General features: G+C 56.1%; 1 protein-coding gene across 3 annotated transcripts in view; it reads right to left on the reverse strand.

Moving 5' to 3' along the window:
• Jakmip3 (Janus kinase and microtubule interacting protein 3) overlaps nucleotides 1-26,004 on the reverse strand; it is a 54,387-nt gene that overhangs the window by 12,011 nt on the left and 16,372 nt on the right. Inside the window, exons 3-15 of one of the 3 annotated variants that reach the window (XM_042672309.1) lie at nucleotides 19,752-19,967; nucleotides 18,387-18,506; nucleotides 17,048-17,194; nucleotides 15,925-16,056; nucleotides 14,663-14,698; nucleotides 13,936-13,995; nucleotides 11,069-11,197; nucleotides 9,772-9,900; nucleotides 6,492-6,575; nucleotides 4,983-5,045; nucleotides 2,924-3,022; nucleotides 2,092-2,190; nucleotides 1,955-2,008 (exon numbers count right to left, since the gene is read on the reverse strand). In XM_042672309.1, the coding sequence (XP_042528243.1) occupies nucleotides 1,955-2,008; nucleotides 2,092-2,190; nucleotides 2,924-3,022; nucleotides 4,983-5,045; nucleotides 6,492-6,575; nucleotides 9,772-9,900; nucleotides 11,069-11,197; nucleotides 13,936-13,995; nucleotides 14,663-14,698; nucleotides 15,925-16,056; nucleotides 17,048-17,194; nucleotides 18,387-18,506; nucleotides 19,752-19,967 (1,368 nt within the window). The remainder of the gene's footprint in view (nucleotides 1-1,954; nucleotides 2,009-2,091; nucleotides 2,191-2,923; nucleotides 3,023-4,982; nucleotides 5,046-6,491; nucleotides 6,576-9,771; nucleotides 9,901-11,068; nucleotides 11,198-13,935; nucleotides 13,996-14,662; nucleotides 14,699-15,924; nucleotides 16,057-17,047; nucleotides 17,195-18,386; nucleotides 18,507-19,751; nucleotides 19,968-26,004) is intronic. The other 2 variants (XM_042672311.1, XM_042672310.1) reach the window with 2 other exon arrangements.

Genomic DNA, 26,004 nt, shown 5'->3' on the forward strand with positions numbered 1-26,004 from the left:
GGCAGCCTTGAGAGTCAGCCTGGCTCTGTAGCCAACTGAGGCTCCCTAAGGATATGGACCCCTCACATGCTCAGACCCTAAATCCTATGGTGTCAGGTCTGCCTGCTTGGCCCTAGTGCACAAGGCACCAGGGGGGATGGGACTCACTCCACCCCCAGAACTTCCCTGGTTTGGGACCAGGTAGCTTAGGAAACCCTGTCCCTGCCACCCTCCCTGGACAGTGAGTTTTCTAAGGGCAGGCGTCTCCAGAGTGAGAGTGAGGCCTAAAGTCAGAAAGCACTTCCCACAGCAGGAGGCACCCAGACTCGGGCAGGCCCTGTTCTTGGTGCCACCCTCCATGGGTGGACAGGAGCCCCTTTGCCCTCTTCAGCTCTGCTGCTGCTGCAAATCTAGCTGGCAGCTTCCCACTCCTTCCTCCCAGGAAGGAGATGGACAGTCTGCGCTCCCCTGCACACACTGATGGGCAGGATGGGTGGGCAGGGGGCTGAGCAGCTGGCTTCAGGATGACTGAAGGAGTCTACCTGAACACCAAGCCAGGCCAAAGCTCAGATGTCAGAATAGCTGAAGGGCCCGTTCTGCCCTCTGTGCTCCCTGCATGGCCTCCTGGCCCCTGAGTGGTAGTGCTCCCTGCCTGAGTCCCTGCCCCCTGAGTGGTGGGGCTCCCTGCCTGAGTCCCCATCCCCTGAGTGGTGGGGCTACCTGCCTGAGTCCCTGCCCCCTGAGTGGTGGGGCTCCCTGCCTGAGTCCCTGCCCCCTGAGTGGTGGGGCTCCCTGCCTGAGTCCCTGCCCCCTGAGTGGTAGTGCTTCCTGCCTGGCCTCTGCCCCCCCCCATGGATGGATGGATGGATGGATGGATGGATGGATGGATGGAAGATCAGTTGAAGGGTTAATGATGCAGAATGGAGACTGGAGGACTGGCAGATGGATGGGTGAATAATGAAGGATGGATGGATGTAGAATGGAAGATGGATGGATGGATGGAAGGATAGATGGATAATGGACAGACGATGGATAGATGGATGGATGTATAAATGGATGGATGATAGATGGATGATGGATAGACAATGGATGGATGGATGGATGGATGGATGGATGGATGGATGGATGGATGGATGGATGGATAATGGGTAGATGGATGGATGGATGGATGGATGGAAGATCAGCGGAGGGGTTATTGGTACAGAATGGAGACTAGAGGACTGGTGGATGGATGGGTGAATAATGGGGGATGGATGTAGGATGGATGAATGCATGCTTGGAGGACTAGTGGAGGGTTAATGATATGAATAGAAATGGAAGATTGATGAGGATAAATGGAGGCTGGAGGAGGATGGATAAAAGGGTGAAGGATGGAGGATAAATGGGTAGATAATAAAGGATGGGTGGACAGATGGATGAATAGATGGATGGAGGATGGAGGATGAAGGGTAGATGGAAGGGTGAATGACAGAGGAAGCTGTATGGAGGATAGATGGGCAGGTAATAAGGGATGGATGGAATCGTGGAGTGGAGATGAAAGGGTGTACTTTTTGCCCACTTGGTAATTAGTGCTCTTTGAGAAGCTTGCCATGACATTTAAACCCTACTCAAATGAGAGTTGGTGATTATCTATGACCTGTGCTGCTTCTCTCAAACTCAGGAAATGGAACCACACAGTCTTGGGATAGTCTAAGAACAATATTTCCTGTTCCACTGGGGGACTGGAAGAGGAAAAATACTAAGAGTGATTCCAGACACTGAGACCTCGTGACTGAAAGAATCATTATCTGGAGGCTGGGTGTGTGCAACGGGCAGCCCAGTGAGTGCGGAGCCGACTCCTCCCCAGTGCAGGGGCCATTTTGAGCAGGCTCTGGCCCTGGACTCTGGTGGGGTTCTGTGGGGTTCCCAGGGCCCCGGGCTGGGGAGGACTGGCATGGGGAGGCATGCACAAGTCAGGAGAGCAACATACACTTACGGCGTTATCTCCCAGGATGTCCAGTTTCTTCATCAGCTCTGTGACCAGGATATCCTAGGAGGCAAAGAGAGGGACAAGATGGTGTGTGAGCAGCCACCAGGCAGCCAGGGCAGGGCGGGGGTGGGAGGGGGCTTTACCGTCACGCCCTCAGCCTCGCAGTACACCTGAAGAGGGCTCTTTCCATCCACAAAAGGCGTGTGGTGAAAGTTGATGGCAGGCGACTTCCTCTCCCTCTCCTAAGAGAGACAGAGGCTGGGTGTGGGCATGGGCCTCTGTCTCCATCTCCTCCTTCCCCTGGGGGCTGTGCCAGGCTTGGGTAACACTGGCCGGGACCATACAACTCGGAGGGAGTCAATGCAGCGCACCTGAGGCAGCCCCAGTGGCCTCAGATAGTTGCACGAGATAAGTCATGCGTTAGAGGAGCCCGGGCAGGCAGGCCTGTGGAGCCTGGCTCCATCCAGCCCTGGCCCGGAGTACTCATCCCTGACCTCACTTGTGCCTCTGTGGGTGAGGCCCAGGGACTGTCAGAAGGCTTGGGAAGAGACTGTGGGTGGGGCGTCACCCACAGGGCTGACACCAGCTGTGACACTCATGGCCCTCCCAGGCAGGGCCACGAGCAGGAGCCCCAGTCCACAAAGGCCATCCCCACAGAGCCCGCCAGAGCCTCTGCACCCCGGTGAGTCGGAGGACTTGGCATGCTGCCACCAGGCTAAGATGGAAGGCTGCGACTGAGTGCCACCTGCAGGGCCGCACCCACGTGGGGCTTCTTCGGTACTCAGCCCACACTGCCCAGCTCCCCTCACCCCCAAGGACAGGGAAAGTCAGACCTCCAGTCTGACTTCCCCCAAGGAGCCTGGCTCCTCCTCTCCTCCCCTCTGGGTCACAGCAGAGCACAGGGCACCGGTGACAAGCTTCTGGTCACTAGAGGCCTCTCTGCCCAGCTTGGGCACTACCTGCAGCCAGCCCTACCTCGAGCTCTAGGATCCGGAACTCCAGCAGCTCATTCTGGTCCTTTGCATCCTGGACTTCATGCTTCAGCCGGCTCTCTTCTGTCTCCATCTGTTTTATCTGGAAAGCAGAAGGTAGATAAGGTGAGAAGAGAGTGTTTTCCACTCCCTAGAGACCCGTGACGGTGACAGCGGCTGGGGACATCAGGCCTCCCCGGTGCACATGTGGCCTGAGCATTCAGTGTCCTTGTGAACTCAGCTACATCTCTACCCCTTGGTTAAGCACAGCAGGGAGGCTGGGGCCTGGGTGCTGTGAACAGGACCCCTGAGCAGAGATGCAGCCAATGCCAAGGCCAAACTCCTTAAGCTCCTGGAGCCAGGGTCTGACCATGGCCATGCTGCTGCCTGCACTTGACCTGCTGGCTGATTGTGGGGCTTTCACAGAGGGAGTCCCTGGGAGTGATGAGTAAACTTGATGTGGGGCAACCAGTGCCCCATGATGCAGGGCCTCGGCAGCCCCGTGAGGACAGCATGACCTCTGTGGGCAAGTGGTGCACACACATATACATACACACGCACACACACTCACATGCACACACTCCCAGCTCTGAGCCTGGGGGTCAGCGGCACTGCCCTGGGACTTGGGGGCCTAGGACTCCTGTGAGGAGCCTGTCCAGCCAGCACCGTGCTCTTCCCAGGGCCGGTGCCTGCACTTCCCCACCGGCTTCAGCGGGGCACCAATAGCGCCAGGACCTGTGTGTACACAGTACCTACGTGTGTGTCTCTGTGTGAGTATATATCAGTATAAGATCACATACAAGCATTTGTGTGCTCACAGTACTTATGTGTATGTCTGAGATTGTACACGGGTATAAATTCACATAAATCCACTTAGGAGTGCATTTGTATAAATGCGCATAGGTTAAGTTCACACACAACTATTTTCACATGCATGCCAGCACTTGAGTGTGTATAAAATAAAGTGTGTTTCTATTCAAGTACACTTGACTAGGCGTGTGTACACCAGTACTGTGCAGAGATGAAGAGGCCTCCTAAGCAAGCTCTGGCTTTCCTACCTCTGGACTCATTCCACGCCCCCTGCCCCAACCATTCTGGGGTCTCCATATACCCTTGGGATGGCCTCCAACTGCCCACTATCATCTAACAAATCACCCTCAGACTAAGGCTCCCAGAACTGCAGAACCCCTCTTAAATCCAGACCAGAGGGTGGGCTGAATTAAAGGGAAGGGGTCATAGAGGAAGCAGACACCCCCAGAACATAATGCACCCCTAGACTATAATTCTGTGCATGCTTTGGAGACGGTATGGTGGCCCCTTACAGCAGTCATGAGCGCAGCCTACTGCGCCACACACTTTCTGACTCATTTCAATCAGAAAAACATTTCCAACCTGAAAGCTCAGAGCAGGGATTTGGAAGGGGGCAGGGGGACAGTGAGGAATGGCATTCTTGGAGCCTCTTGTCACCTGGGGGTCCAGAGAGCCTGGGTCCAGGGCTGCTGCCCTAGCCCAGTCAGGAATACAATGTCTTAGAAATAGCACAGGTCTAGGGTGGGCCCTCAAATGGTGCTTCCCCTGAGCATCGGTGTGAGACATTTCCTGACCCTAAAGATGCCCAGCCTCTACACGTGGCATCAGTGTGAGACTTCCTGACCCTGAGGATACCCAGCCTCTACACGGGGCATTGGTCTGAGATGTTTCCTGACCCTGAGGATGCCCAGCCTCTACACGGGGCATTGGTCTGAGATGTTTCCTGACCCTAAGGATGTCCAGCCTCTATGTGGGGCATTGGTCTGAGATGTTTCTTGACCCAGAGAGAATGCCATGTTCTACAGGGCAGCACCTTCAACCGCCGCCCCCCCCCACCTCTGTGGAGCTGAGTGGCATGGCATAGCATGCCACAGATGCAGCCCTTGCTCAATGGTGAAGCAGAAGGGAGGAAGTGGACCAGGGCTCCGTGGACTTCTCAGGGTGAGCCATGGACAGGCGGAGGGCCCTGTGCCCAGGCCTGCCTGTGTCAGCCCCAGGACTACTGCACACTCATGTACCGGGCCAAGACGCACCTTGTCTACAAGCTCTTGATTTCTTCGATACAGGGCTTGCTTCTCTTCAATCCACTTCATATCCTTGAAAAGAGAATTGAAATGAGCACATCTGTCTCCCACAGGAGAGCTGCTGTCCAGCCTCTGGCCAGCACAGAACCACCCCACCCTCCAAGACAGCTACTTCATGGCAGCATGCACGTAATGGAAACCTATGGTTTCCCACAGCAGCCTGCCTCAAGAGGGCACCTCGGGTGGGTGGGTCACCCCACGGGTAGCCCCTTAGTCCAGCATGGAGGTCGTCCTGGACTTACACTAGGTGGAACAGCAGAGAAGCGGGGGTGGATGGGATGTAGGGGTCCTGTCCACTTCACACTGAGGACAGGTGGGCAGAGGGCACTTTGTGTCCTGTCAAAGGATGGACACTCGTTTCCTTTGCTCCTGCCACAAAATCTGACTTCAAAGGAGCCCCGTGTCTTCTGGATGTCCTTGGTTCACCCCTGTGGCAGGGGCATCTCTAAGCTATGCGAGTATCAGGAGGAGGGCTGAGCTGCCTCAGCGTTGAGCTCCAGGGAAGCTGCCTAAGCGCTGTGGTCAGAGGGTTTCTCAGATGAAGGACAAGCCTTCTGACTCCTCCTAGCTCCCAGCTAGTAGCTCTCTGCTACTGTTCTTCTTCCAACAGGAGGCACTGACAGGAGATTACAGCCTCTGGGAGGGGCCTCAGGGGCCCCTGTAGTGGCTGGGCCAGGGTTGCCCGCTGGTCTGCATGGCTTCGTGAGGCCATGCCCTCGGTCAGTGTCACGGGCACAGGCCCACGTACAGTTACCGGGTGTGCGGTAGGCTCTGTGGTACGGAACTGTGGGTGTTACAATGTGGCATGGATGTGTAGTGTTCACCTGGCAGGTAACATACTAAGGACAGCTGTGGGCCCCCGCACTGGGGAAGAGAAGCACGCCCTTCTCCTGGTGTGCCTTCAACAACTCTTGCCGCTCCGTGGTCCTGAAGCTCCGAGGTTGTGCTCAGGCCTTGGGGCCACCGGGAGCACATGCCTTTATGGGGGCACAAGAGCCCAGAGATGGCAGTCACAGTGGGGATGAGATTGTGACAAGCTGCCAGCAACATGTGTCACCTGGCCTTGGGCAGCCCACTGCACTGGGAAGATGGGTGCCCTGAAACCCCAGATCAGGAAATCTACAGCTCCTGGAGAAGCGGTTCAGGGCTCCCTCTTGGACCTGCAGTTTGGCTGTGGGACCTGAAATCCTGGCATTGACTCAGAGGACTGGTGGCCAAGCCCCTCCGTGGCCTGGCTCAAGATGCCTGCTCACCACCGGCCATGACGTTCCCTCTGGTTTAGAAGTCCCATCGCAGTGTAGCCACAAGCTGCAAATGCACCAAAGTGCCCACCCCGAATGCATGTGTCCATGCCCACCACCCTCCTGAAAAGGCCCTGGCACCCCTTGTGCCAGGTTCTCAGGGACACCTCAGTACAGGGGAGGGCGTCAGCCTCCACCGATGCCCACAGGAGCTCACCTGGCCCTGGTCGGCCAGTGCCTTCTCCAGGTCCTCCACCCGAGTCTGTGCTCTCTGCATTTCTGCTTGCAGCTGCTCACGGGTCTGTAGGATGGGAGGAAGGATACTTCAAATTTTCTCTAACAGCCAGAGCAGGCAGACATGCCCATGGGGATGAGCTTCAGAGGACTCTGCTGTGGAGGGCTCTGCCTGGGGTTCAGCTAAGAAGGTGCAAAGCAATTGATCAGGAGCAATGTCTGTGATCAATTCTAAGGGCTTCTAGGTAAAATCCTTGCTTACTTGTGCAAGAGCTGGAGGGTGGTTTGCCCTGTGTGTGCTCAACCCTGCTGGTGCCAGCCAGATGGGCATGACCCAAAGGGGCTGTCTGAGCAGATCTGCGGGAGCCAACCAGCCTGCTGCCCCTGGCTTAGGACACTGCTGCCCCTGGCTTAGGACGCTGGGTCTGCTGCCTTTTCTGCATGGCAGACTACACGGATGTGACTTTCCTCAGAGCCTGTCCCTTGTCTGGGTTCACGAGCGAGCCCCACTTGTGAAGTTGCTCCCTTGACCTAACTTGCGGTCACTAGGGCCATACCACTCATGGGCACCTGACAGGCTGCACTGCGCACGGGCACTCACCACCATAGCTGCACCTGTTCTCTCCAGGTGGAGTTTCCAGGGTATATGATGTGTGTCATAGAGACAGTAGGTACAAGTCTTGAAAGAGCAGGGTGGAATCACAGCCTGTGATCCGGGCCCTGAACAACTTAGAGATCACGTGATAAGTTTTCCTTTTTCTGAGGATTATACAAAACTTAGGTTAAAAAAAAATCCAGAGGTGGTGAGTGTGGCTCAGTGGTAGAGTGCTCACCTCGCAGGCTCAAAGCCCTGGGTTCTACTCCTCGGTACTACATATACAGAAAAGGCCGGAGGTGGCACTGTGACTCAGTGGTAGAGCGCTTGCCTAGCATGCTCAAAGCCCTGGGTTCTGCTCCTCAGAACCACATACACAGAAAAGGCCAGAGGTGGCACTGTGGCTCAGTGGTGGGTGCTTGCCTTGAGCAAAAGAAGCTCAGGGACAGTGCCCAGGCCCTGAGCTCAAGCCCCAGGACCAGAAAAAAAAATCCAAAGAGGGAACCCTTGAAGTCCCTTTTTATGCAGATAAACAGCTCTTCTGTTGCCATCTCAGCTTTCCAAGCCAGAAGGGAGTGCCTCTGTGGACAGGTGGGTCTGACCCTCCCCCCCACCCTACCAGGCCTTTTCTTGGAACTTCTACACAGGGACCATCACAAGACTCCCAGGAAACAGGGGCAGACCCTGTCTGAGTCAGCAGGGGTCAGGTGGTCCCTGGAGAATGCAGCTAGGTGCTGAGCTGTTAGGGGTCCTCTCCTTCTCAGGTCTGCCCTCCATCCAGCCCACAGCCCACATGGTGGAGTCCCTGCAGGCAGGTGGGGTATGTGGGTTCATCCTATCCTCAAGGCCCCACAGCCCAGGAGAGCCTTTGCCTCCCCAGAATGTGGCCTGCCTCTTACGTGGCTCTTGCTACAACTCCACAGCAGCTGCCACCTGGGCGCAGGGCGTGGGGCATGGGGTGTGGGGCGTGAAGGGGTGGCATGGGGGGGCGTGGGGAGCGTGGGGCGTGGAGGGGTGGCACAGGGGGGCATGGGGGCATGGGGAGGCATGGGCGTGAGGGGTGGCACGGGGGGGCATGGGGCATGGGGTGTGGGGGGCGGAGTGTGGGCATGGAGGGGTGGCACAGGGGGGCATGGGGCATGGGGCATGGGGGGTGGAGTGTGGGCATGGAGGGGTGGCACAGGGGGGCATGGGGCATGGGGCATGGGGGGTGGAGTGTGGGCATGGAGGGGTGGCACGGTGGGGCATGTGGCATGGGGCATGGGGGGTGTGGGGGGCGGGATGTGGGGCGTGGAGGGGTGGCACAGGAGGGCGCGGGGCGTGGGGGGTGGCATGGGGGCGTGGGCGTGGGGGTGCAGGGTGTGGGGCGTGGGGGCGTGGGGCGTGGAGGGGCGGCACAGGAGGGCGCGGGGCGTGGGGGGTGGCACGGGGGTGTGGGGAGTGGGTGTGGGAGGGCGCGGGGCGTGGGGGGTGGGACGGGGGCATGGGGCGTGGGCGTGGGGGGGCGTGGGGCATGGGGGGTGGGGCATGGAGGGGTGGCACAGGGGGGCGTGGGGCATGGGGGGTGGCACAGGGGTGTGGGGCGTGGGCATGGGGGGGTGTGGGGCGCGGGGTGTGGGGCATGGAGGGGTGGCACAGGAGGGCACGGGGTGTGGGGTGTGGGGCATGGAGGGGTGGCACAGGAGGGCGCGGGGTGTGGGGCATGGAGGGGTGGCACAGGAGGGTGCAGGGTGTGGGGTGTGGGGCATGGAGGAGTGGCACAGGAGCGCGCGGGGCGTGGGGGGTAGCACGGGGGTGTGGGGTGTGGGCGTGGGGCATGGGGGTGGGGTGTGGAGGGGTGGCACAGGAGGGTGCAGGGCGTGGGGGGTGGCATGGGGGGCGTGGGGCATGGGGGTGGGGTGTGGAGGGGTGGCACAGGAGGGTGCAGGGCGTGGGGGGTGGCATGGGGGGCGTGGGGCATGGGGGTGGGGCGTGGAGGGGTGGCACAGGAGGGTGCAGGGCGTGGGGGGTGGCATGGGGGCGTGGGGCATGGGGGTGGGGTGTGGAGGGGTGGCACAGGAGGGTGCGGGGCGTGGGGGGGTGGCATGGGGGCGTGGGGCACAGGCATGGGGGGGGTAGGGGGCTGAGGGGCAGAAGTACTGACAGCCAGAGGCCCCTTCCCAGCTCCTCTCCCTGCAGCCGGGTGCCAGCACAGCCTCCAGTGGCTAGCGGGGCTCCTGCCCCTCCCCCCACCAGCCATGTCTTGATGCTGCCTGCTGCCCAGGGAGTGTCCAGTGGAGCTGGCAGGAGGGACCTGCCAGCCAGGCTCAGGATAAAGGCAGCCCATGTCTGAGCTCAAACCTTGAAAGAATAATCTTAGCAAACCCCAAAAAGGAGTTTCCATGTCATCCCCGTGCCAGGCAGAGTTGCTCATGGAACAGCAGTGGCTTCTTTCCAGGGCTTCAGGCCCGTGCGCAGCAGGGTTAGTGCACAGACCCTCACCCACCGCGGTATGGCACATATGGTACCCCAGGCCAGACTTGGCAAAACCAAGTGTTTTATAGCCTCAGTGAGCACCACCTGGGAGCCCAGCAGCAAGGTTGCCGCTAGCAGTGTCCCCGCCAGGAGCCCAGGAGAAGCAGAAGGAGCCTAGCACGCTGGAATGTCACGGAGTAGAAGTCATCTAGACCTTAACTTCTCGCTCTGCGTCCAGCGTCCCTCCGACCTGCTCCTGCAGCAAGGCGTAGGCTCTCTGCAGCGCCTGGTACTCCATGGTCAGCTGCCGGAACCTCAGCTCTGCCTCCTCCTTGGCCATGCCCTGCAGAGAGGGGGGTAGGCAGCATCAGAGGGGCCCCACAGCCCAGCAGTACCCTGCACAGCTGGGGCTGCTGCTCTTCTGGGTGAAGTCAGGGAAGAGGCTTCCAGATGGACAAGGGAGGAGAGGCCACGTGGCTAGGCTGCTCACAGCAGTCTGTTCCAACAATGCAAACTCTGGCTTCTGGCCTGCAGCTAAGTTGGACTTGAGGGTGGCCAGTAGGGGCTGTAGGGAGCACACTTGGCATTTTTATTAGTAAGACAGTGCCACCTGTCAGGCGCTAGTGGCTCATCCCTATAATCTAGCTACTCAGGAGGCTGAGGTCTGAGGAGCATGGTTTGAAGTCAGCCTGTACAGGAAAGTCCAGGAGACTCTGATCTCCAATTAAGCACCAAAGCTGAAAGTAAGCTGGGCGCCGGTGGCTCACGCCTGTAATCCTAGCTACTCTGGAGGCTGAGATCTGAGGATCGTGGTTCAAAGCCAGCCCTGGCAGTAAAATTCGTGAGACTCTTATCTCCAATAAACCGCTGGAAGTGGTGCTGTGGCTCAAGTGGTAGAGCACTTGCCTTGAGCTGAAGAGCACAAGGACTGCGCCCAAGCCCAGAGTTCAAGCCCCATGACAAAAAAAAAAAAAAAAAAAAAGCTGAAAGTAGAGCTGTGGCTCAAGTGGTAGAGCACTAGACTTGAGCACAAAAGCTCAGGACAGTGCCCAGGCCCTGAGTCCAAGTCTCAGGACTGGCAGGAGAGAGGGAGGAAAGGGAGGGAGGGAGGGAGGAAAGGAAGGAAGGAAGGAAGGAAGGAAGGAAGGAAGGAAGGAAGGAAGGAAGGAAGGAAGGAAGGAAGGAAGGAAGGAAGGAAGGAAAGCAGGCAGGCAGGCAAGCAGGCAGGCAGGCAGGCACTTCCCATGTGTGGCACCACCTTCCTGGGCATGCTGTAAAAGGGTGGGAGCCCTCAGTACCCTCTGCACTGGAGAGGCTGAGCTCCATGGTGGAAGGAAGGAGTGACCCTCTACAGCCCACAGTGCAGACTGGCGGAGGGCTCCTCACCGTGCAGAAGTAAGTCCTACCACGGTGGCTCACACAGCTCTCTGCCCCGAGTGAGCAGTGCCTGCAGTCCTGCGGCCTCATGCCTCACACGGTCCCACATCCGTCCCACAAGCCCTGGCACTCACCTCCTCGAGGTCGTCATCGGGCGTGCACGGGGTCTGGTCAGTCCTGTCAGTTTGGTAGGAAACGGAAGAGCCGTCTGACTCCAGGGAAGCTTCTTCATCATACCCAAAGAAGGTTTCCACCACAACCGGCTAGGACCAAAATGCCACGTGTTTGTGCAAACCCAGACCAGGCTTGGCCTGCACCCCTAGGCCTCCTCCTGCCATCCCTTCCTGCTGCCCAAGTGTGGGGGCCAAGGCTTGGTTCCCGTGGAAAGGCCCCCTCACAATCCCACTGCTGTCTGCAACAGCCCTGGGGAGCTGCTGCTGTCCATATGGGAGCCAGTTGGAACTGGAAACAAGGGAGAAATAGGAAGTGGAGAGATGGAAAGGGAATGGAGGACTGGGAACAAGAGGCAGGACAGGAGGGGGAGGGGGAGGGCAGTGGAGGACAGGACAGGAGGTGGAGGGGGTGTGCAGTGGGGAAGGGAACCAGAGATGGGGGAGAGCAGGAAAGCGGTCTACAGTCCTATGTAGAAAGAGGCCCCAGGACAGAAATGGAGGGACGAAGGGGGAACAGATGTTGAAAATGAACTATACAACTTGTGGGTGGGGATGGGAGGGAAAATCTTGGAAAGACCAAGGGAAGGGGTGGCCTTGTCCAAAAAGAAATGTACTTGCTACCTGACTTGTGTAACTGTGACCCTCTGTACACCACTATATAATAACAGTAAAAAGTAGAAAGGTCCAGACATGACCTTCATGCACACTGGGCAGACACAGAGAGTGTCTGTGGACAGTGAGTCCCTCTGCTCTGGGTGCTCCCGTCACAGTCACACACTTCTGTTGTGTTTTATAACCAAATAGATTGGATTAAACAAAATGGCTTCTCTATCAGCTAGCTTGAGAAGGCCTGCCTTCGTGGGCCTCCAGACTCCCCATACTGCTTGCCTTCAAAAGCCTTAGGTTTCATCGTCGAACTGGGTGTGATGGCTCTTATCTGTCATCCTAGGTACTTGGGATGCTGAGATCAGGAAGATCAGTTTCAAGCCAGTCCAGACAAAACAAGTCCTCAAGACTGCATCTCAACAGAAAACCTGGGCATGGTGGCATGCACCTGACATTCCAACTACTCAAGAAGTATAAACAGGAGGATTGTGGTTCAGGCCAACCCATGGGCGCCCACCTCCTCAGCCTCTGCCCAGCAGGGCTCTGGCCATCCTCCTCCCCACGCCTCTCTCACTGAGTCGCCACCTCTCCTTGGTGAGTGGAGCCCCAGACTCTGAGAAAGGCTTTCTCTGCACCCCAATATTTTCCAAGCTTCTCCACAGAGCATGCAGGAAATGGCCAAGTTGAGCAAGCACTAACCTGAGGCTCTCTCACCAAATTTCCAGCTCTGCTCATCTACCCTCTGGCCTCCTCCTGCCACCCCAGGCCCTCCTTGGCCCCTCAGTATTCCTGCCATCACTGACCAGTGCGTACACAAGCTGGTGCCTTGTGCAGCCCGTCTCTAGGCAGACTGATCATCCCTAAGGCCTTTTATTTGAATTCATCTCCCTCCCCCTTCTCTCAGAAGCTCTGGGACTGCTTAGGCATTACTCAGTGGAGCTTCCAGACAATTTCCAAACACCCAAAGTGGCTGAGATCCTTCCCTGTGTCCACGGCTAAGGAAGAGCTGGTGGCTGCTGGAGGTGCACCACAGAGCAACTGCAAACCATACACACACACTGCAGGAAGGGCACCAAAGGACCTTGGGGATGGCTCCCAAAACGCCCTACATGAAAGTCACAGGTTTGTCTGAAAGGGTGGCACACTAGTCCCAGAGTCTCCATGTTTCCTTGATAAACCCGAGGGAAGGAGGCAAGCCTGCAGTCCTCCAAGCGTACAGCCTCAGAGACCTGGGTGTGAATCCTGCACAGGGCAGAGAGGAGAGCGGTGTCTTGTAGCTACTGGCTCTGCATCCTCAATACTATGATTGTGCCTACAAATCACATCTCCCCCGGAGTCAAGGCTGGGATTTTGCACTGGCTGAGGAGGGAAGTCCATATGTGCAGCACTGGCCGGGTTGTGAAAGTGGACTGGGCCTTGTTGGACCAGGTCCCAGGCTTAGCTGCTGAACTGAGCCATTGCGTGTAACAGGGAAAATGCTGACCTCCTGAACTGGCCAAAAGGCAATGTCTGGAACCCAGGTCATGCTTTTTATGACAGCTGTGAGCCCTCACTGCTTCCACAGAGTGCCCACGGAGAGGCCAGGTCAGCCCCTTTCTTAAAACTCTGCCTAAACCCTAAATTCCTGACAGCAAGTGAATTAACGCCCCCTCCTGATTGAGCTGTGAACACAACCACGGTCAGGTAAAAATTGTAAAACTGAGGGGCCCATTTCAATGGAATTTGTTTTGTAATTGTAGCTCTAATAAACCCCAAATAAACATAATTCTTAGTTTTCTGCTAGGTTAATCTGAGCTCAATTAACATAATTTGAAATTACAAACAGACCATGTGAGTCCTATTTTGTAGTAACCATTTTGAAAAGTCCTAAAATTGTTTTCTTTTTCTCTACAAAGAAAGAGATTCTTTTCTGTTAAGCAGCTTTTACAAACTGGGTTTTTGTTGTTGTTGCTGTTGAACATGGGGCTTGAACTAAGGGCCTGGGTGCTGTCCCTGAGCTATTTTGCTCAAGGCTAGAGCTCTACCACTTGAGCCATAGCTCTACTTCTGGTTTTCTGGTGGTTAATTGGAGATAAGAATTTCACAGACTTTCCTGCTCTGGCTGGCTTTGAACCACGATCCTCAGATCTCAGCCTCCTGAGTAATTAGGATTACAGGTATGAGCCACTGGTGCCTGCTTAGAAATTCATCTGATAGCTGTGAGCCAACGTTTCCTCCTTTACCTTGGGGAGTTTCGCCATCTTCCTCCTTTGTTTCCGATATCTTAGCAGCTTATCACGTTCCTGAAAATACCAGTTGAAGAAGTTCTGTAAGTAGCTGGCTCACGTGTGAGATGCAGGGACAGAGTTTCTGCCTCGTCACCGGGGCTGCCACAGATGGCGCAAGCAGGCAGATTACTGATGTGACCATAGCGTGTGCAAGGAGGGTGGCTCAGCTCTTCTCCGCCACCTGTGCAATCATCACTTTCAGTGTGTATGGAGAGAGGGGTGAGGGACTTGGAGGACACAGCCCAAGCCCCTCCCACTCGGGAAGCACCATTGCGTGGAGACCAAGTTCCTGAGTCGCTGTGGGCAGATTGCTTACTGCAGGGATACAAACTGTCTTGCCTCTTGCCAGTCAGGTGACTACCACCCATCCCTGCTGCCTAGAAGAATCCATAGGGAGTGAGAGCCCAGAGGGGACGTCCCCCTGACTCTGGCCTTCAGGAATATAATCCCCAGAGTGCCCATCTCATCTGGGCATTGCTCCTTCTGGCCTCACCACAGAAAAGCCTTGGTCAGGAAGCAAGCACTGTGATAGCTCCCAACCCATGCACCACCTGGGCCGAGAGGAAGGGCACCCAAGGCGGCCACTGCCCAGGAAGAGAGGAAGCACCAGCCAGAATGGGGCTACAGATGCACACAGGGCAAGGTCAGCATCCAGAAAGGAGAGATGGTGGTCAGTACTCACTAACACGCTCTTCACATAGCCAGCTGTCTCCAGGGTCTAGGAAAGAAAACAGCGTGTCATGGACCTGACCAGGCAGGCCCGGATCTGAAAGGGCTGGCAGAGTCCTGGAGTAGCACCCAATTCCTCACCCTAACCGCAGAATCAAGTTACTACAGAGTCCTCGGGGTCATGCACCGCTGACCAAGAGGGAGAGTCTGGCCCAACAGTCCTTCCTTCTTTGTTAGGCCCATTTGAAGAGGGCCACCTGAGCACCTTTCTGGGCACTAGGAACCTGTTTAGGAAGGGTGGGCCTTCCCTCACTCAGAGCAGGAGAGCGAGGCCTAGAGGAAACTGAAATCATGTATACATGTGATCCAAGATCCTACTCTCTTCCTATTTCCCTGTCAAATAGTTAGCAGCAGCTGGGTCACTGAATGAGGAAGGATCTCAGATCCAGGTAGGGCCAGGCAAGGCTGCCACAGTGCTGCCTGCAGCTGTGTGGTCCTGGTGAGTCACTGCGGGGGGGGGGGGGGGGGCAGGGGACAGGACACTGCTGTTTTCTAAAGGACACAGAATAGCCAAAGACAGCTTGTTATCAAATGACCTCAGCATGGGCTCACCCAGGACCCTACAAGGGCAGAAGGTCCCCCCCTGGGGTGACTGTAGAATGTCATGACCTGCAATGTGCACACCTGAGCAGCAGCACAAGGGACAAGGACACGGCCTTGGAGTGAGTCGCACAGTGACCTCGCCCAGAAGTGTACCTGTAGTCCAGAACCTATGAATGGACCTGAACTGAAAGGTCTTTTTAGGCGTCATTGAGTAAGGGATGTTGAGATGAGATCATTCTGAACTAGGGTGCGTCCTAAGCCCAATGCCTACAGGGGACAGTAGAGGAGGGAAGCCACAACACAGAGCTAGAAACGGGAGTGCCAGGAGATCCTGCTTCTTTCCCTGGCTGCCCAGGGGAGAGAAGAGACCCCCTCCAGAGCTTCTGGAGGGTGCACACCCACCCACACCTTGGCTTTGGACTTGTAGCTCTAGAACCCTGAGAGAATAGCAGGCATGCTAACCGATGACGATCTGTTACTAAGAGGCAGTGCTGTTGGCCTGGGAGTGCCTTGGGTGTCAGGAGAGCATCACAGGGACAGAGACCTACCCAGGAAGGCCCCCTGGAGCAGTGACCACAGCGGGCTGGGGAGCCAGTGTGAGATGGCCCTGCCACCCTTCCCCACCCACGTCCGCCCTGAAGCCCCGGAGGAAGAAGCCACAGCCAGCCTCACCTTGGAAAGCTCGTCAATGAGGTTCTGCTGCTCCAGGATCTGAAGCTTCAGGAAGTCAATCTCTCGCTCATCCTGACTTTGGTCAAGGTCATTTAAGGAGCTGGGCCTCCGGATGATCCCAGCTCTCTGCCTCTGAAACACCAACAGTGACGGGGCTGAAATGGATGGAGGGATGTGAAGGACCTACCCCGCTGGCCGCACCAGCTGCTCAGGTCCCCTGTCCAGGCCCAGGAGCAGCCAGCTGGAGAGGCTGGTGGACACTCAGGCCTGGGTCCTGGCCAATCCCATGGTGAGCGGCAGACTGTGCAGCCAGGATACCACACGTGGGCATCCATAGCCTCCCAGAAAGCCTGGCCACGCAGGGATACAGCTACGCCCTGAGTATGAGCCATCTGTACCCATTCTGTTTCATGTCCCATGCCTATTCTAGACTCACTGCTACTTCAGCTCAGGTTTGAAGAGATGGGGGGACGCACCTGTGGGCTGGGGGACTGAGCTCACCCGTGGGGGGGGGGGACTGAGGGTGCTCCTGCCCCCACCCCTGGCCCTGCTCCCTCTGCCTCCCCCTCGCCTGCTTCTACACCTGCTCCTGATCCTCTGTCCAGTCTTCCTAAAACTTGCCCATTGGGCTCTGGGGCTTCAGGCCTGAGGAACACACAAAGAGCACCTGCACTGCAGTTTCTCAGTGGCCAGCACTCCTCCCTGTCAGTGCTCCAGGCCAGGCCGGCTCCCTCCTCTGTCTCTCTCATGCTGGGGTTCTGGGGTCTCTGTTACCTTCATCTGGATTTTCAGAGCCGACAGCTGTCTTTCCCAAGCATCTTGTAGGCAGTGGGGAGGGTGTGTGGTCAGCTTAGGGGCCCAGAGGACACTAGGCTCTACCTTCGCGTGGTTGTCCTTGCTTGAGGCCTCATACCTAGCACTGGCTGGCCTTGCTTTCTTGCCCACAAACACACAAGGGACCAGACCCTGAGCTTAAGGCCCAGATGCCTGAGCCCCGCTGGTGGCTTGTTAAATCATGCAGTCACACAGAGAAGCAGATGTGTTGCTGTTCTTAAATCAGAGATGTGAGGGGCACTGCTGGCCGGAGGCCCAGGCCACTCCCACTGACCTGCCTGCCACTCACCATTTCCATGTTCTCCTGAGTGACAAACTTCAACTTGCTTTCTATGCGTCGTAAAGTGTGAGACAAGTCTTCATTTTTCCGAGTGAGGCGTTTGTTTTTTTCTAGCAATGGCTTATACTGACTTTCAGCTTCTCTTAAACGTTTCAACTGAAAGAAAAGTTAGTTGTATAATGTGAGTTTCTTTACATGATGGGAAATTGATATGGCCTCTACACAGAGCAAACAAATTGAGCAGATTAAAGGCCTGTGCCCCATCAGAAAGAAAAGACAAAGAGGAAGAGGAAGAGGAAGTAGAGGAGGAGGAGGAGGAGGAGGAGGAGGAGGAGGAGGAGGAGGAGGAGGAGGAGGAGGAGGAGGAGGAGGAGGAGAAGGAGGAAGAAGAGGAAGAAGAAGAAGGAGAAGAAGGAGAAGAAGGAGGAGGAGGAGGAGGAGGAGGGGAGGAGGAGGGGAGGAAGAAGAGGAGAAGGAGAAGAGGAGGAAGAAGAAGAAGAAGGGCCTGTGACCACAGGGACCAGGTCCAGGACACACTCAGAGCTCTGCATGTCCAGTGCTTAGGTCCCTTCTGTAAAGTAGAGTAGACTTTGTATCCAATCTGCACCATCCTCCTGAGTGCTTGGGGTTATCTGACTGTGCACAGTACCTAGTGCAAAGTAAGTATTGTGGGAACAGTTATTTAGAGAATAAAAACAGCCTGTGTATGCTCAGTACAGATGAATATCCAGTGTTTTTTGGCCAGGTGTGTGTGGTGGTTTGTGGTTGTGGTTGTTTACCTGGTACTCAAGAGGCAGAGGCAGGAGGATTTTGTGTTTGAGGCTTGCCAAGGCTACACAGGGAGGTCCAGAAAATGGGCTATAATATTTTGTCTCTGAACATACACACACAGCTGGCTGTGCCCAAGGGCCAACTGTATCTACAGAGTAAAGCATGGCAGGGCTGCAGGTAGAGTCCACCGGCTACTGCCCTCTACCTGACCAGTGTCCAGGTGAATTAGAGTCCTTTTCTGTCTTTAGACAGGGATGAAGGCTAGTGTGTTACCACAGGAGCTACTGTAAAATAGAAGAAGCCTCTTGGCTTCTCTGAGCTGTCCATTCACCTTCTGGGAGCTCAGGTCACTGGAAAGTCTCAGTGGCGCAGCTCCGTGGAGGCCAGCGTCTTCCCACATCAAGACAGGTGAAGAATTCAGGCTACCTTTGCCCGGCAGGTACAGTGCATAGAACAGCAACCAGCAGGGTGCGTGTGGTGTGGAGATTGGCCCCCAGCGGCTTCTGATAGTGAGGCTTTCCTTGTCGGAATGTGGTCCCTGCCATCCCAACACCTCCGCCCGCCACTCACAACTCACCAGCTCATTCCTCTCTTCCGACAGCAAGGCGTTACGGTCTTCCAGTTTACGAATGATGGCACTTAGCTCTGCGATTTTAAGTTGGAAGCGCCGGGCATCCTTTTCATCCAACTGCTGTTCCTAAAACAAAAATCAACTGCAAATAACTGTTCTTAGACACAGGCACAGAAACTTGCGCAAACTCCAACTACGGAAACCAAGTCCCTATACACGGTTACGGCCTTGGCTCCCAAGTGGCTGCAGGTGGCCTGGCTCCTCCTGGCAGGGAGCCCATGCATAGCAAACTGCATGATGGGACAGGACCGAAGCAGGAATGCCAGGGGGTGGGAAGGTGGAGGCAGGGGTGGGAGTGGGAGCGCGGGTCAGGACTGGCGGCATGCTTTCCTGGCACTGCCCCTGCCACACAGGCTGAAGACAGGAGAAGCTGCTCCTTGCTGACTTTCTCAAGCTGCTTTTCCAAGAAGTTGCTCCCTGAAGCTGAGTTTGTAAAAGATCGCTCTGGAACTGTGGGACCATGGGAGCTGCATTTGACACTGGGGAAAACTTTTGAGCCCATGTTTGATCCCTCTAGAGTTAGCACAGCATTTCATGCAGTACCAGATCGAAGGCTGGCTCTGAATCAGCTACACTGTTTACAGTATGATCACAAATACTCTTGTCTGTTCTGTTGTTGCTATGTCACTGGCCCAGGACTGGCTCAGCTCAAAATTTTGTCTTTAAGCAAACAAAAGGACATCCAGCAAGAGTTCCTCATTCAAAGGGTGCAGGAGAGGCTAGGGACTAAAGGCCTGGAGGGATGGCACTGAGAGGACATGGTAGATCACTACACAGGAATCTGAATGAGGCACAACATGAGATGGATGGACTTACAGCCATAAGGCCACTGGCTGCCCTGAGCATACCAGCATCATCAGCAGTCCAAGGAGTGGAGAGGCATGGAGGGGCATGGTCACAGGGGAAGCAGGGATGGTGATGGAGATGTGAGTGTCAGAGACAACCACACGAGGGGCTAAGCCAAAGACGTGGGCCAGTGTGGAGCCAGAGCCCGTGCGCACAGGGACAGAAGCAGCATATGCTTGGAGCTCATCCTTCTCCAGCAGCCACAGGCAGGAGCAATGACCAGCAAGTGCCAGGACCCTCAGCAACCTGGGACCATAGTGGGGGCAGCTGGTGACAAGGCAGTGCTGTGTTGAGAAAGGAGAACAGCCTGTCAGCCCTTTCAGTCTGAGCCAGATAAGCCCAGCCAGCCGAGGGCACTGGGAGCCGGAACTCCAAGGGCACTGCCATGCGGGGCGGAATGGCCACAGGGTGCTGTGTGCCCATGGCCTGGGGCTGACCGGTTGGTTGAGGCCTGGGGGTGCTTACAGGGCTTCCCGAGTGGTCTGAGGCGTCTCCTGCACCGCTTGCATAAGGAAGTTCTCGTCTGGGGCTGCCCGGGTGCCTCTCAGCCTCTTTGGCCTGGGAGAGCTGCTCATCTAGAGCCTCTTTCTGGAGCTGCAGTCTCTGGGCATGCCCGGCTTGTACCCCTAACTCTCTCTCCAGCACGAAGACTGCTCTGTCTTTAAATTTTATCTCCTCCATCTACAAGGAGAACAGAACACAATCACACGTGCAAGCAGGGTACAGATCTGCGGTTACCATAGAAATGGGCAGAATGGCAACAGGATGGTTCTCCCTGGCAGCAGCCCTGCCCATATCTCAGACTTTGGGACCAGAAGCAGAAGCAGACATCTCAGACAAGAACCAGGCACTCACACTACAGGCTGTGCTCAATGCCTAGTCATGGGCCACCTGGGCTCAGCCAGCATGCCCTGGTACTAGCTGGGGCTCCCTCCTCCCCGGTCTCAGACTGTGTGTGCCCCTGTATGCCAGCCTGGATCACCCAACATGCTGCTCCCATCCACACCGTACTATGTGTTCATGGGGACACAGGTATAAGCTGTCTGCCTCCAACTGCACACTGAGCAGAGCAGCCGGTGCCCTGTCCTGCCCACACCTGATCACAGGAGGCCATGATGGGACAAGAGGAGGTGGCTGAGGTGTGGCCACAAAACTGAAATGCCACACGGCGAATTCTGGCAAAGCTGCCTTTCCTCAGAGCCTTGCTGGCAGCCAAGGCTATCAGGGTGGGGCACCTGCACAGTCAGATGCCACTGAGCGTCTGTCCTGCCCAGGGCCTGCACAGACTGGCCAGGCTGGTGACAGTGAGGTATTGGCGGTGGGGGCTCCTCAGCTTCCCCTCCCCCCTAAAGGGCAGTGTGCCCTGTGCCCAACTACCAATGGCAGCAGAAAGCTCTTTTGGACGAGTCTGTCACCACATCTGGGCCTCTCACCTGGGCTGCCCCAGGCTCCTGCTGGCCCAAGAGGGGCCCTCCCTGAAGCAGGGAGTCCCATGGAGTCCATATGAAGAGTGCTACATCTGCAAGAGGACGCTGTGTTTGGGGATGAGCAGCTCAGGTCAAAACGTATTTCCATATACATATACACACACACACACACACACACACACACACACACACACATATGTGAACATATACAGGGTTATGTGCATATATACACAAACGTATTAACTGAAGTACGGGATTCACAGGAAGATGCCAATGGCATAACTCCTTTGAAAAACTAACTTACAGTTCAACAAAATGAGTGCCAGGAAGCTGCAACATGTGTTTTCTAGGGGTGGGTACATGGATGGAGAGAAGAAGGATGAACAAAGGCAGTCCTCATACTCTGAAAATGGAGTTGGGTAACTTGAGGGGATAGGTGGGTTGAGAGAGACGGGGATAAGAGGGGTGACAATGATCAAGATGCATTGTACTCACAAAGTAACACGTTGAACTCTAACCCTCTTGTACAACTAAAGACAGTAAAATGTGTAAATTAGTTAAAAATAACATTTACGCCCTCTCCTAAAAGAACAACATCAAAACTCATGGCTTAGGTGCTCATTCTAATAGCTTAATATCACTTTCACAGATGAGCTCTATGACGCTCAGGAAACGTTTCAGGTTATGGGGTGCAGTGGCCCTTGTTGCTTCGCTTACTGTGTGAGGTTAGATGAGTGGTCACGTCAGCCTTCTGCTGAAGTTGGCTTAGAATGGAGAGATGCAATGTCCACCTACCCTGATTACAAAATCTGGGCAAGCTGTGAGTGGAATGGGGTAAAAGAACTGTGTAATTGCTGATTTCCATGTATGGAGCTCGGAGTACTGCCCCAAGAGCCTGCCCAGTCAATCAGTGACAGGCCCCACACCTAGACTGAGAGCTAACAGCTGTCCTCCCAGTGTGCCGGCACTGAGAGTTTACAGTACAGAACTTCAAAAGCTGGATGCAAGTCCTGGAAGGATGGGACAGTGTGTCATCCGGGATTCAAATACCATCCATATCCCTCTTCACCATCTCCTCCATTCCCTCCCAACCATGAGTCTGCTTTTCCCAAAAGAAATCAGACATTGTCAGTCCATGGCTGCAACTCTCCAGGAACAAGAGTCAAATCTTACTAGAGTCCAAGGGTTGCTGCACAAACTCCTCGGCCACCACCATCCTGCTGCCCTTCCCCACTCCCAGATAGAGGGAAGGTCTGGAAACCAGAGGAAGGGGCCAGGCCAGGCTACACCAGAACAAGGGCTTCTGAGCCCAGACTCACACTGCAATCAGGGCCTTTGAAAGTAAATACCAATGCCTAGAAACTTCCTCTTCCATACACACTGAGTGGTTAGTGTTAGACTCCTCCCTGCTCAATAATAAGCAACTGTGATCTACAATATAACTGGATATAATAACCTATATAGGACTCTAGGCATCACACACACATAGTCAGACTAAAGGAGGAGATTCTTAGGGGATGAACCCAAAGGTGTAGCTCCTCGGAACATTTATAAGGCTGTTTATTGAAACAAATTCTAGGAAATGGAAACATGTTTTTATTGTTGTTGTTGTTGTTGTCAGTGGTGGGATTTTTTTCTTTAGGGGTGCAAGGAAGGGGTACAGAAAGGGAATGAAGAAGGATGAACAAATGCAATCATGATATTCAGTAGACACTGTAGAAAATAGCTATATGACTTGTGGGCAGGGACAGGAGGGAGAAACCTGGAGAAAGGAAAGGAAGGGGTGATATTGTCCAAAAGGAAATGTACACATTACATGAATTGTGAAAATGGTAACCTCTCTCTATAATACCTTAATAATAATGAACATTTAAAAAAATAAGCAAGCCAAGCACCTGTGGCCTGTAATCCTAGCTAGTCAGGAGGCTGACATCTGAGGATCATGGTTCAAAGCCATCCCAGGCAGGAAAGTCCATGAGACTCTTATCTCCAATTTACCAGAAAACCTAAAGTGGCACTGTGGCTCAAAGTGGTAGAGCATTAGCCTTGAGCAAAAGAGCTCAGACAGCATCCAGGCCCTGAGTTCAAACACCACGACTGGCAAAATAAAGGAAGAAGGAGGAGGAGGAGGAGGAGGAGGAGGAAGAGGAGGTGGCAGCGCGGTGTGCAAGGGAGAGGAGGGACGCAAAGACTAGAAGTCAAGAACCAGAGCCAAAGCATGCTTGTGACCATCTGGGGAAGAGCCCAGAGGAGCTGGACTGTTCTGCAGCTGGTGAAGTCCCCCTCTGAGGTGACTGGGAAGGACAACCTCTGCTAAGAAGTTAGGCCTTGCTGTTAAACACTAAATCCCATCAAGAGAAGCCACAGACTCCATCCAGGTCACTAGGAAGTCCTGTCCTTCCCAGGACCCTGGCACCCTCCACCCACACCGGCACTGGCAGGCAGGGTTGCTGAAGGTGGTAGCAACTCATGGTTTAGGGTGGTGGAGGGAGGGTTGGAGCAGGGGCACTCTGGAAAGGGGGAGGCGTCTACCAGGTGTAGAATAGAGGCTACCATGCATTCATCATGGCCAGGTTGTATTGACCTCACAATGACAGGGAATTCTGGAAACACCCCGGGAAGTCCTACGGTGATGCAGCCTGGTGGCCCCTATGGCAACCCTGAAGTCCTGGGAAACGGGCTAGAAAGATGACTGCGTCTGAGGTCCTGAGTCCTCAGAACCAAGAGGCGCAGGGTGAGTGTGCGGGGAGGAGAGGGGGTGACAGGGTATTGGGAGAAGAGGGGGTGATGGGTGCAGGGTGTGTGTGGGCGGGGAAGAAAGGGTGACAGGGTGGGTGGGTGTATGGGGGAAGAGAGGGTGACAGGGTGCAGGGTGTATGGGGGAAGAGAGGGTGACAGGGTGCAGGGTGTATGGGGGAAGAGAGGGTGACAGGGTGCAGGGTGTATGGGGGAAGAGAGGGTGACAGGGTGCAGGGTGTATGGGGGAAGAGAAGGTGACAGGGTGGGTGTATGGGGGAAGAGAGGGTGACAGGGTGCAGGGTGTGGGGGGGAAGAGAGGGTGACAGGGTGACAGGGTGCAGGGTGTATGGGGGAAGAGAGGGTGACAGGGTGGGTGGGTGTATGGGGGAAGAGAGGGTGACAGGGTGGGTGGGTGTATGGGGGAAGAGAGGGTGACAGGGTGCAGGGTGTGGGGGGGAAGAGAGGGTGACAGGGTGCAGGGTGTGGGGGGAAGAGAGGGTGACAGGGTGACAGGGTGGGTGTATGGGGGAAGAGAGGGTGACAGGGTGCAGGGTGTATGGGGGAAGAGAGGGTGACAGGGTGCAGGGTGTGGGGGGGAAGAGAGGGTGACAGGGTGGGTGGGTGTATGGGGGAAGAGAGGGTGACAGGGTGCAGGGTGGGTGTGGGGGGGAAGAGAGGGTGACAGGGTGCAGGGTGTATGGGGGAAGAGAGGGTGACAGGGTGCAGGGTGTATGGGGGAAGAGAGGGTGACAGGGTGCAGGGTGTATGGGGGAAGAGAGGGTGACAGGGTGGGTGTATAGGGGAAGAGAGGGTGACAGGGTGCAGGGTGGGTGTATGGGGGAAGAGAGGGTGACAGGGTGCAGGGTGTATGGGGGAAGAGAAGGTGACAGGGTGGGTGTATGGGGGAAGAGAGGGTGACAGGGTGCAGGGTGTGGGGGGGAAGAGAGGGTGACAGGGTGCAGGGTGTGGGGGGAAGAGAGGGTGACAGGGTGACAGGGTGGGTGTATGGGGGAAGAGAGGGTGACAGGGTGCAGGGTGTATGGGGGAAGAGAGGGTGACAGGGTGCAGGGTGTGGGGGGAAGAGAGGGTGACAGGGTGGGTGGGTGTATGGGGGAAGAGAGGGTGACAGGGTGCAGGGTGGGTGTGGAGGGGAAGAGAGGGTGACAGGGTGCAGGGTGTATGGGGGAAGAGAGGGTGACAGGGTGCAGGGTGTATGGGGGAAGAGAGGGTGACAGGGTGCAGGGTGTATGGGGGAAGAGAGGGTGACAGGGTGCAGGGTGTATGGGGGAAGAGAGGGTGACAGGGTGCAGGGTGGGTGTGGGGGGGAAGAGAGGGTGACAGGGTGCAGGGTGTATGGGGGAAGAGAGGGTGACAGGGTGACAGGGTGGGTGTATGGGGGAAGAGAGGGTGACAGGGTGACAGGGTGGGTGTATGGGGGAAGAGAGGGTGACAGGGTGCAGGGTGTATGGGGGAAGAGAGGGTGACAGGGTGCAGGGTGTATGGGGGAAGAGAGGGTGACAGGGTGCAGGGTGGGTGTATGGGGGAAGAGAGGGTGACAGGGTGCAGGGTGTATGGGGGAAGAGAGGGTGACAGGGTGCAGGGTGTATGGGGGAAGAGAGGGTGACAGGGTGCAGGGTGTATGGGGGAAGAGAGGGTGACAGGGTGCAGGGTGTGGGGGGAAGAGAGGGTGACAGGGTGGGTGGGTGTGGGGGAAGAGAGGGTGACAGGGTGGGTGGGTGTATGGGGGAAGAGAGGGTGACAGGGTGCAGGGTGGGTGTATGGGGGAAGAGAGGGTGACAGGGTGCAGGGTGGGTGTATGGGGAAAGAGAGGGTGACAGGGTGCAGGGTGTATGGGGGAAGAGAGGGTGACAGGGTGCAGGGTGTATGGGGGAAGAGAGGGTGACAGGGTGACAGGGTGTATGGGGGAAGAGAGGGTGACAGGGTGCAGGGTGTGGGGGGGAAGAGAGGGTGACAGGGTGGGTGGGTGTATGGGGGAAGAGAGGGTGACAGGGTGCAGGGTGTGGGGGGGAAGAGAGGGTGACAGGGTGGGTGGGTGTATGGGGGAAGAGAGGGTGACAGGGTGGGTGGGTGTATGGAGGAAGAGAGGGTGACAGGGTGCAGGGTGTGGGGGGGAAGAGAGGGTGACAGGGTGCAGGGTGTGGGGGGGAAGAGAGGGTGACAGGGTGGGTGGGTGTATGGGGGAAGAGAGGGTGACAGGGTGCAGGGTGTGGGGGGGAAGAGAGGGTGACAGGGTGGGTGGGTGTATGGGGGAAGAGAGGGTGACAGGGTGCAGGGTGGGTGTATGGGGGAAGAGAGGGTGACAGGGTGCAGGGTGTATGGGGGAAGAGAGGGTGACAGGGTGGGTGTGGGGGGGAAGAGAGGGTGACAGGGTGCAGGGTGTATGGGGGAAGAGAGGGTGACAGGGTGGGTGTGGGGGGAAGAGAGGGTGACAGGGTGGGTGGGTGTATGGGGGAAGAGAGGGTGACAGGGTGCAGGGTGGGTGTATGGGGGAAGAGAGGGTGACAGGGTGCAGGGTGTATGGCGGAAGAGAG

The sequence above is a fragment of the Dipodomys spectabilis genome, unplaced genomic scaffold, assembly GCF_019054845.1.
Source record: "Dipodomys spectabilis isolate Male_0828 unplaced genomic scaffold, ASM1905484v1 ptg000693l, whole genome shotgun sequence".
NCBI lineage: Eukaryota > Metazoa > Chordata > Mammalia > Rodentia > Heteromyidae > Dipodomys > Dipodomys spectabilis.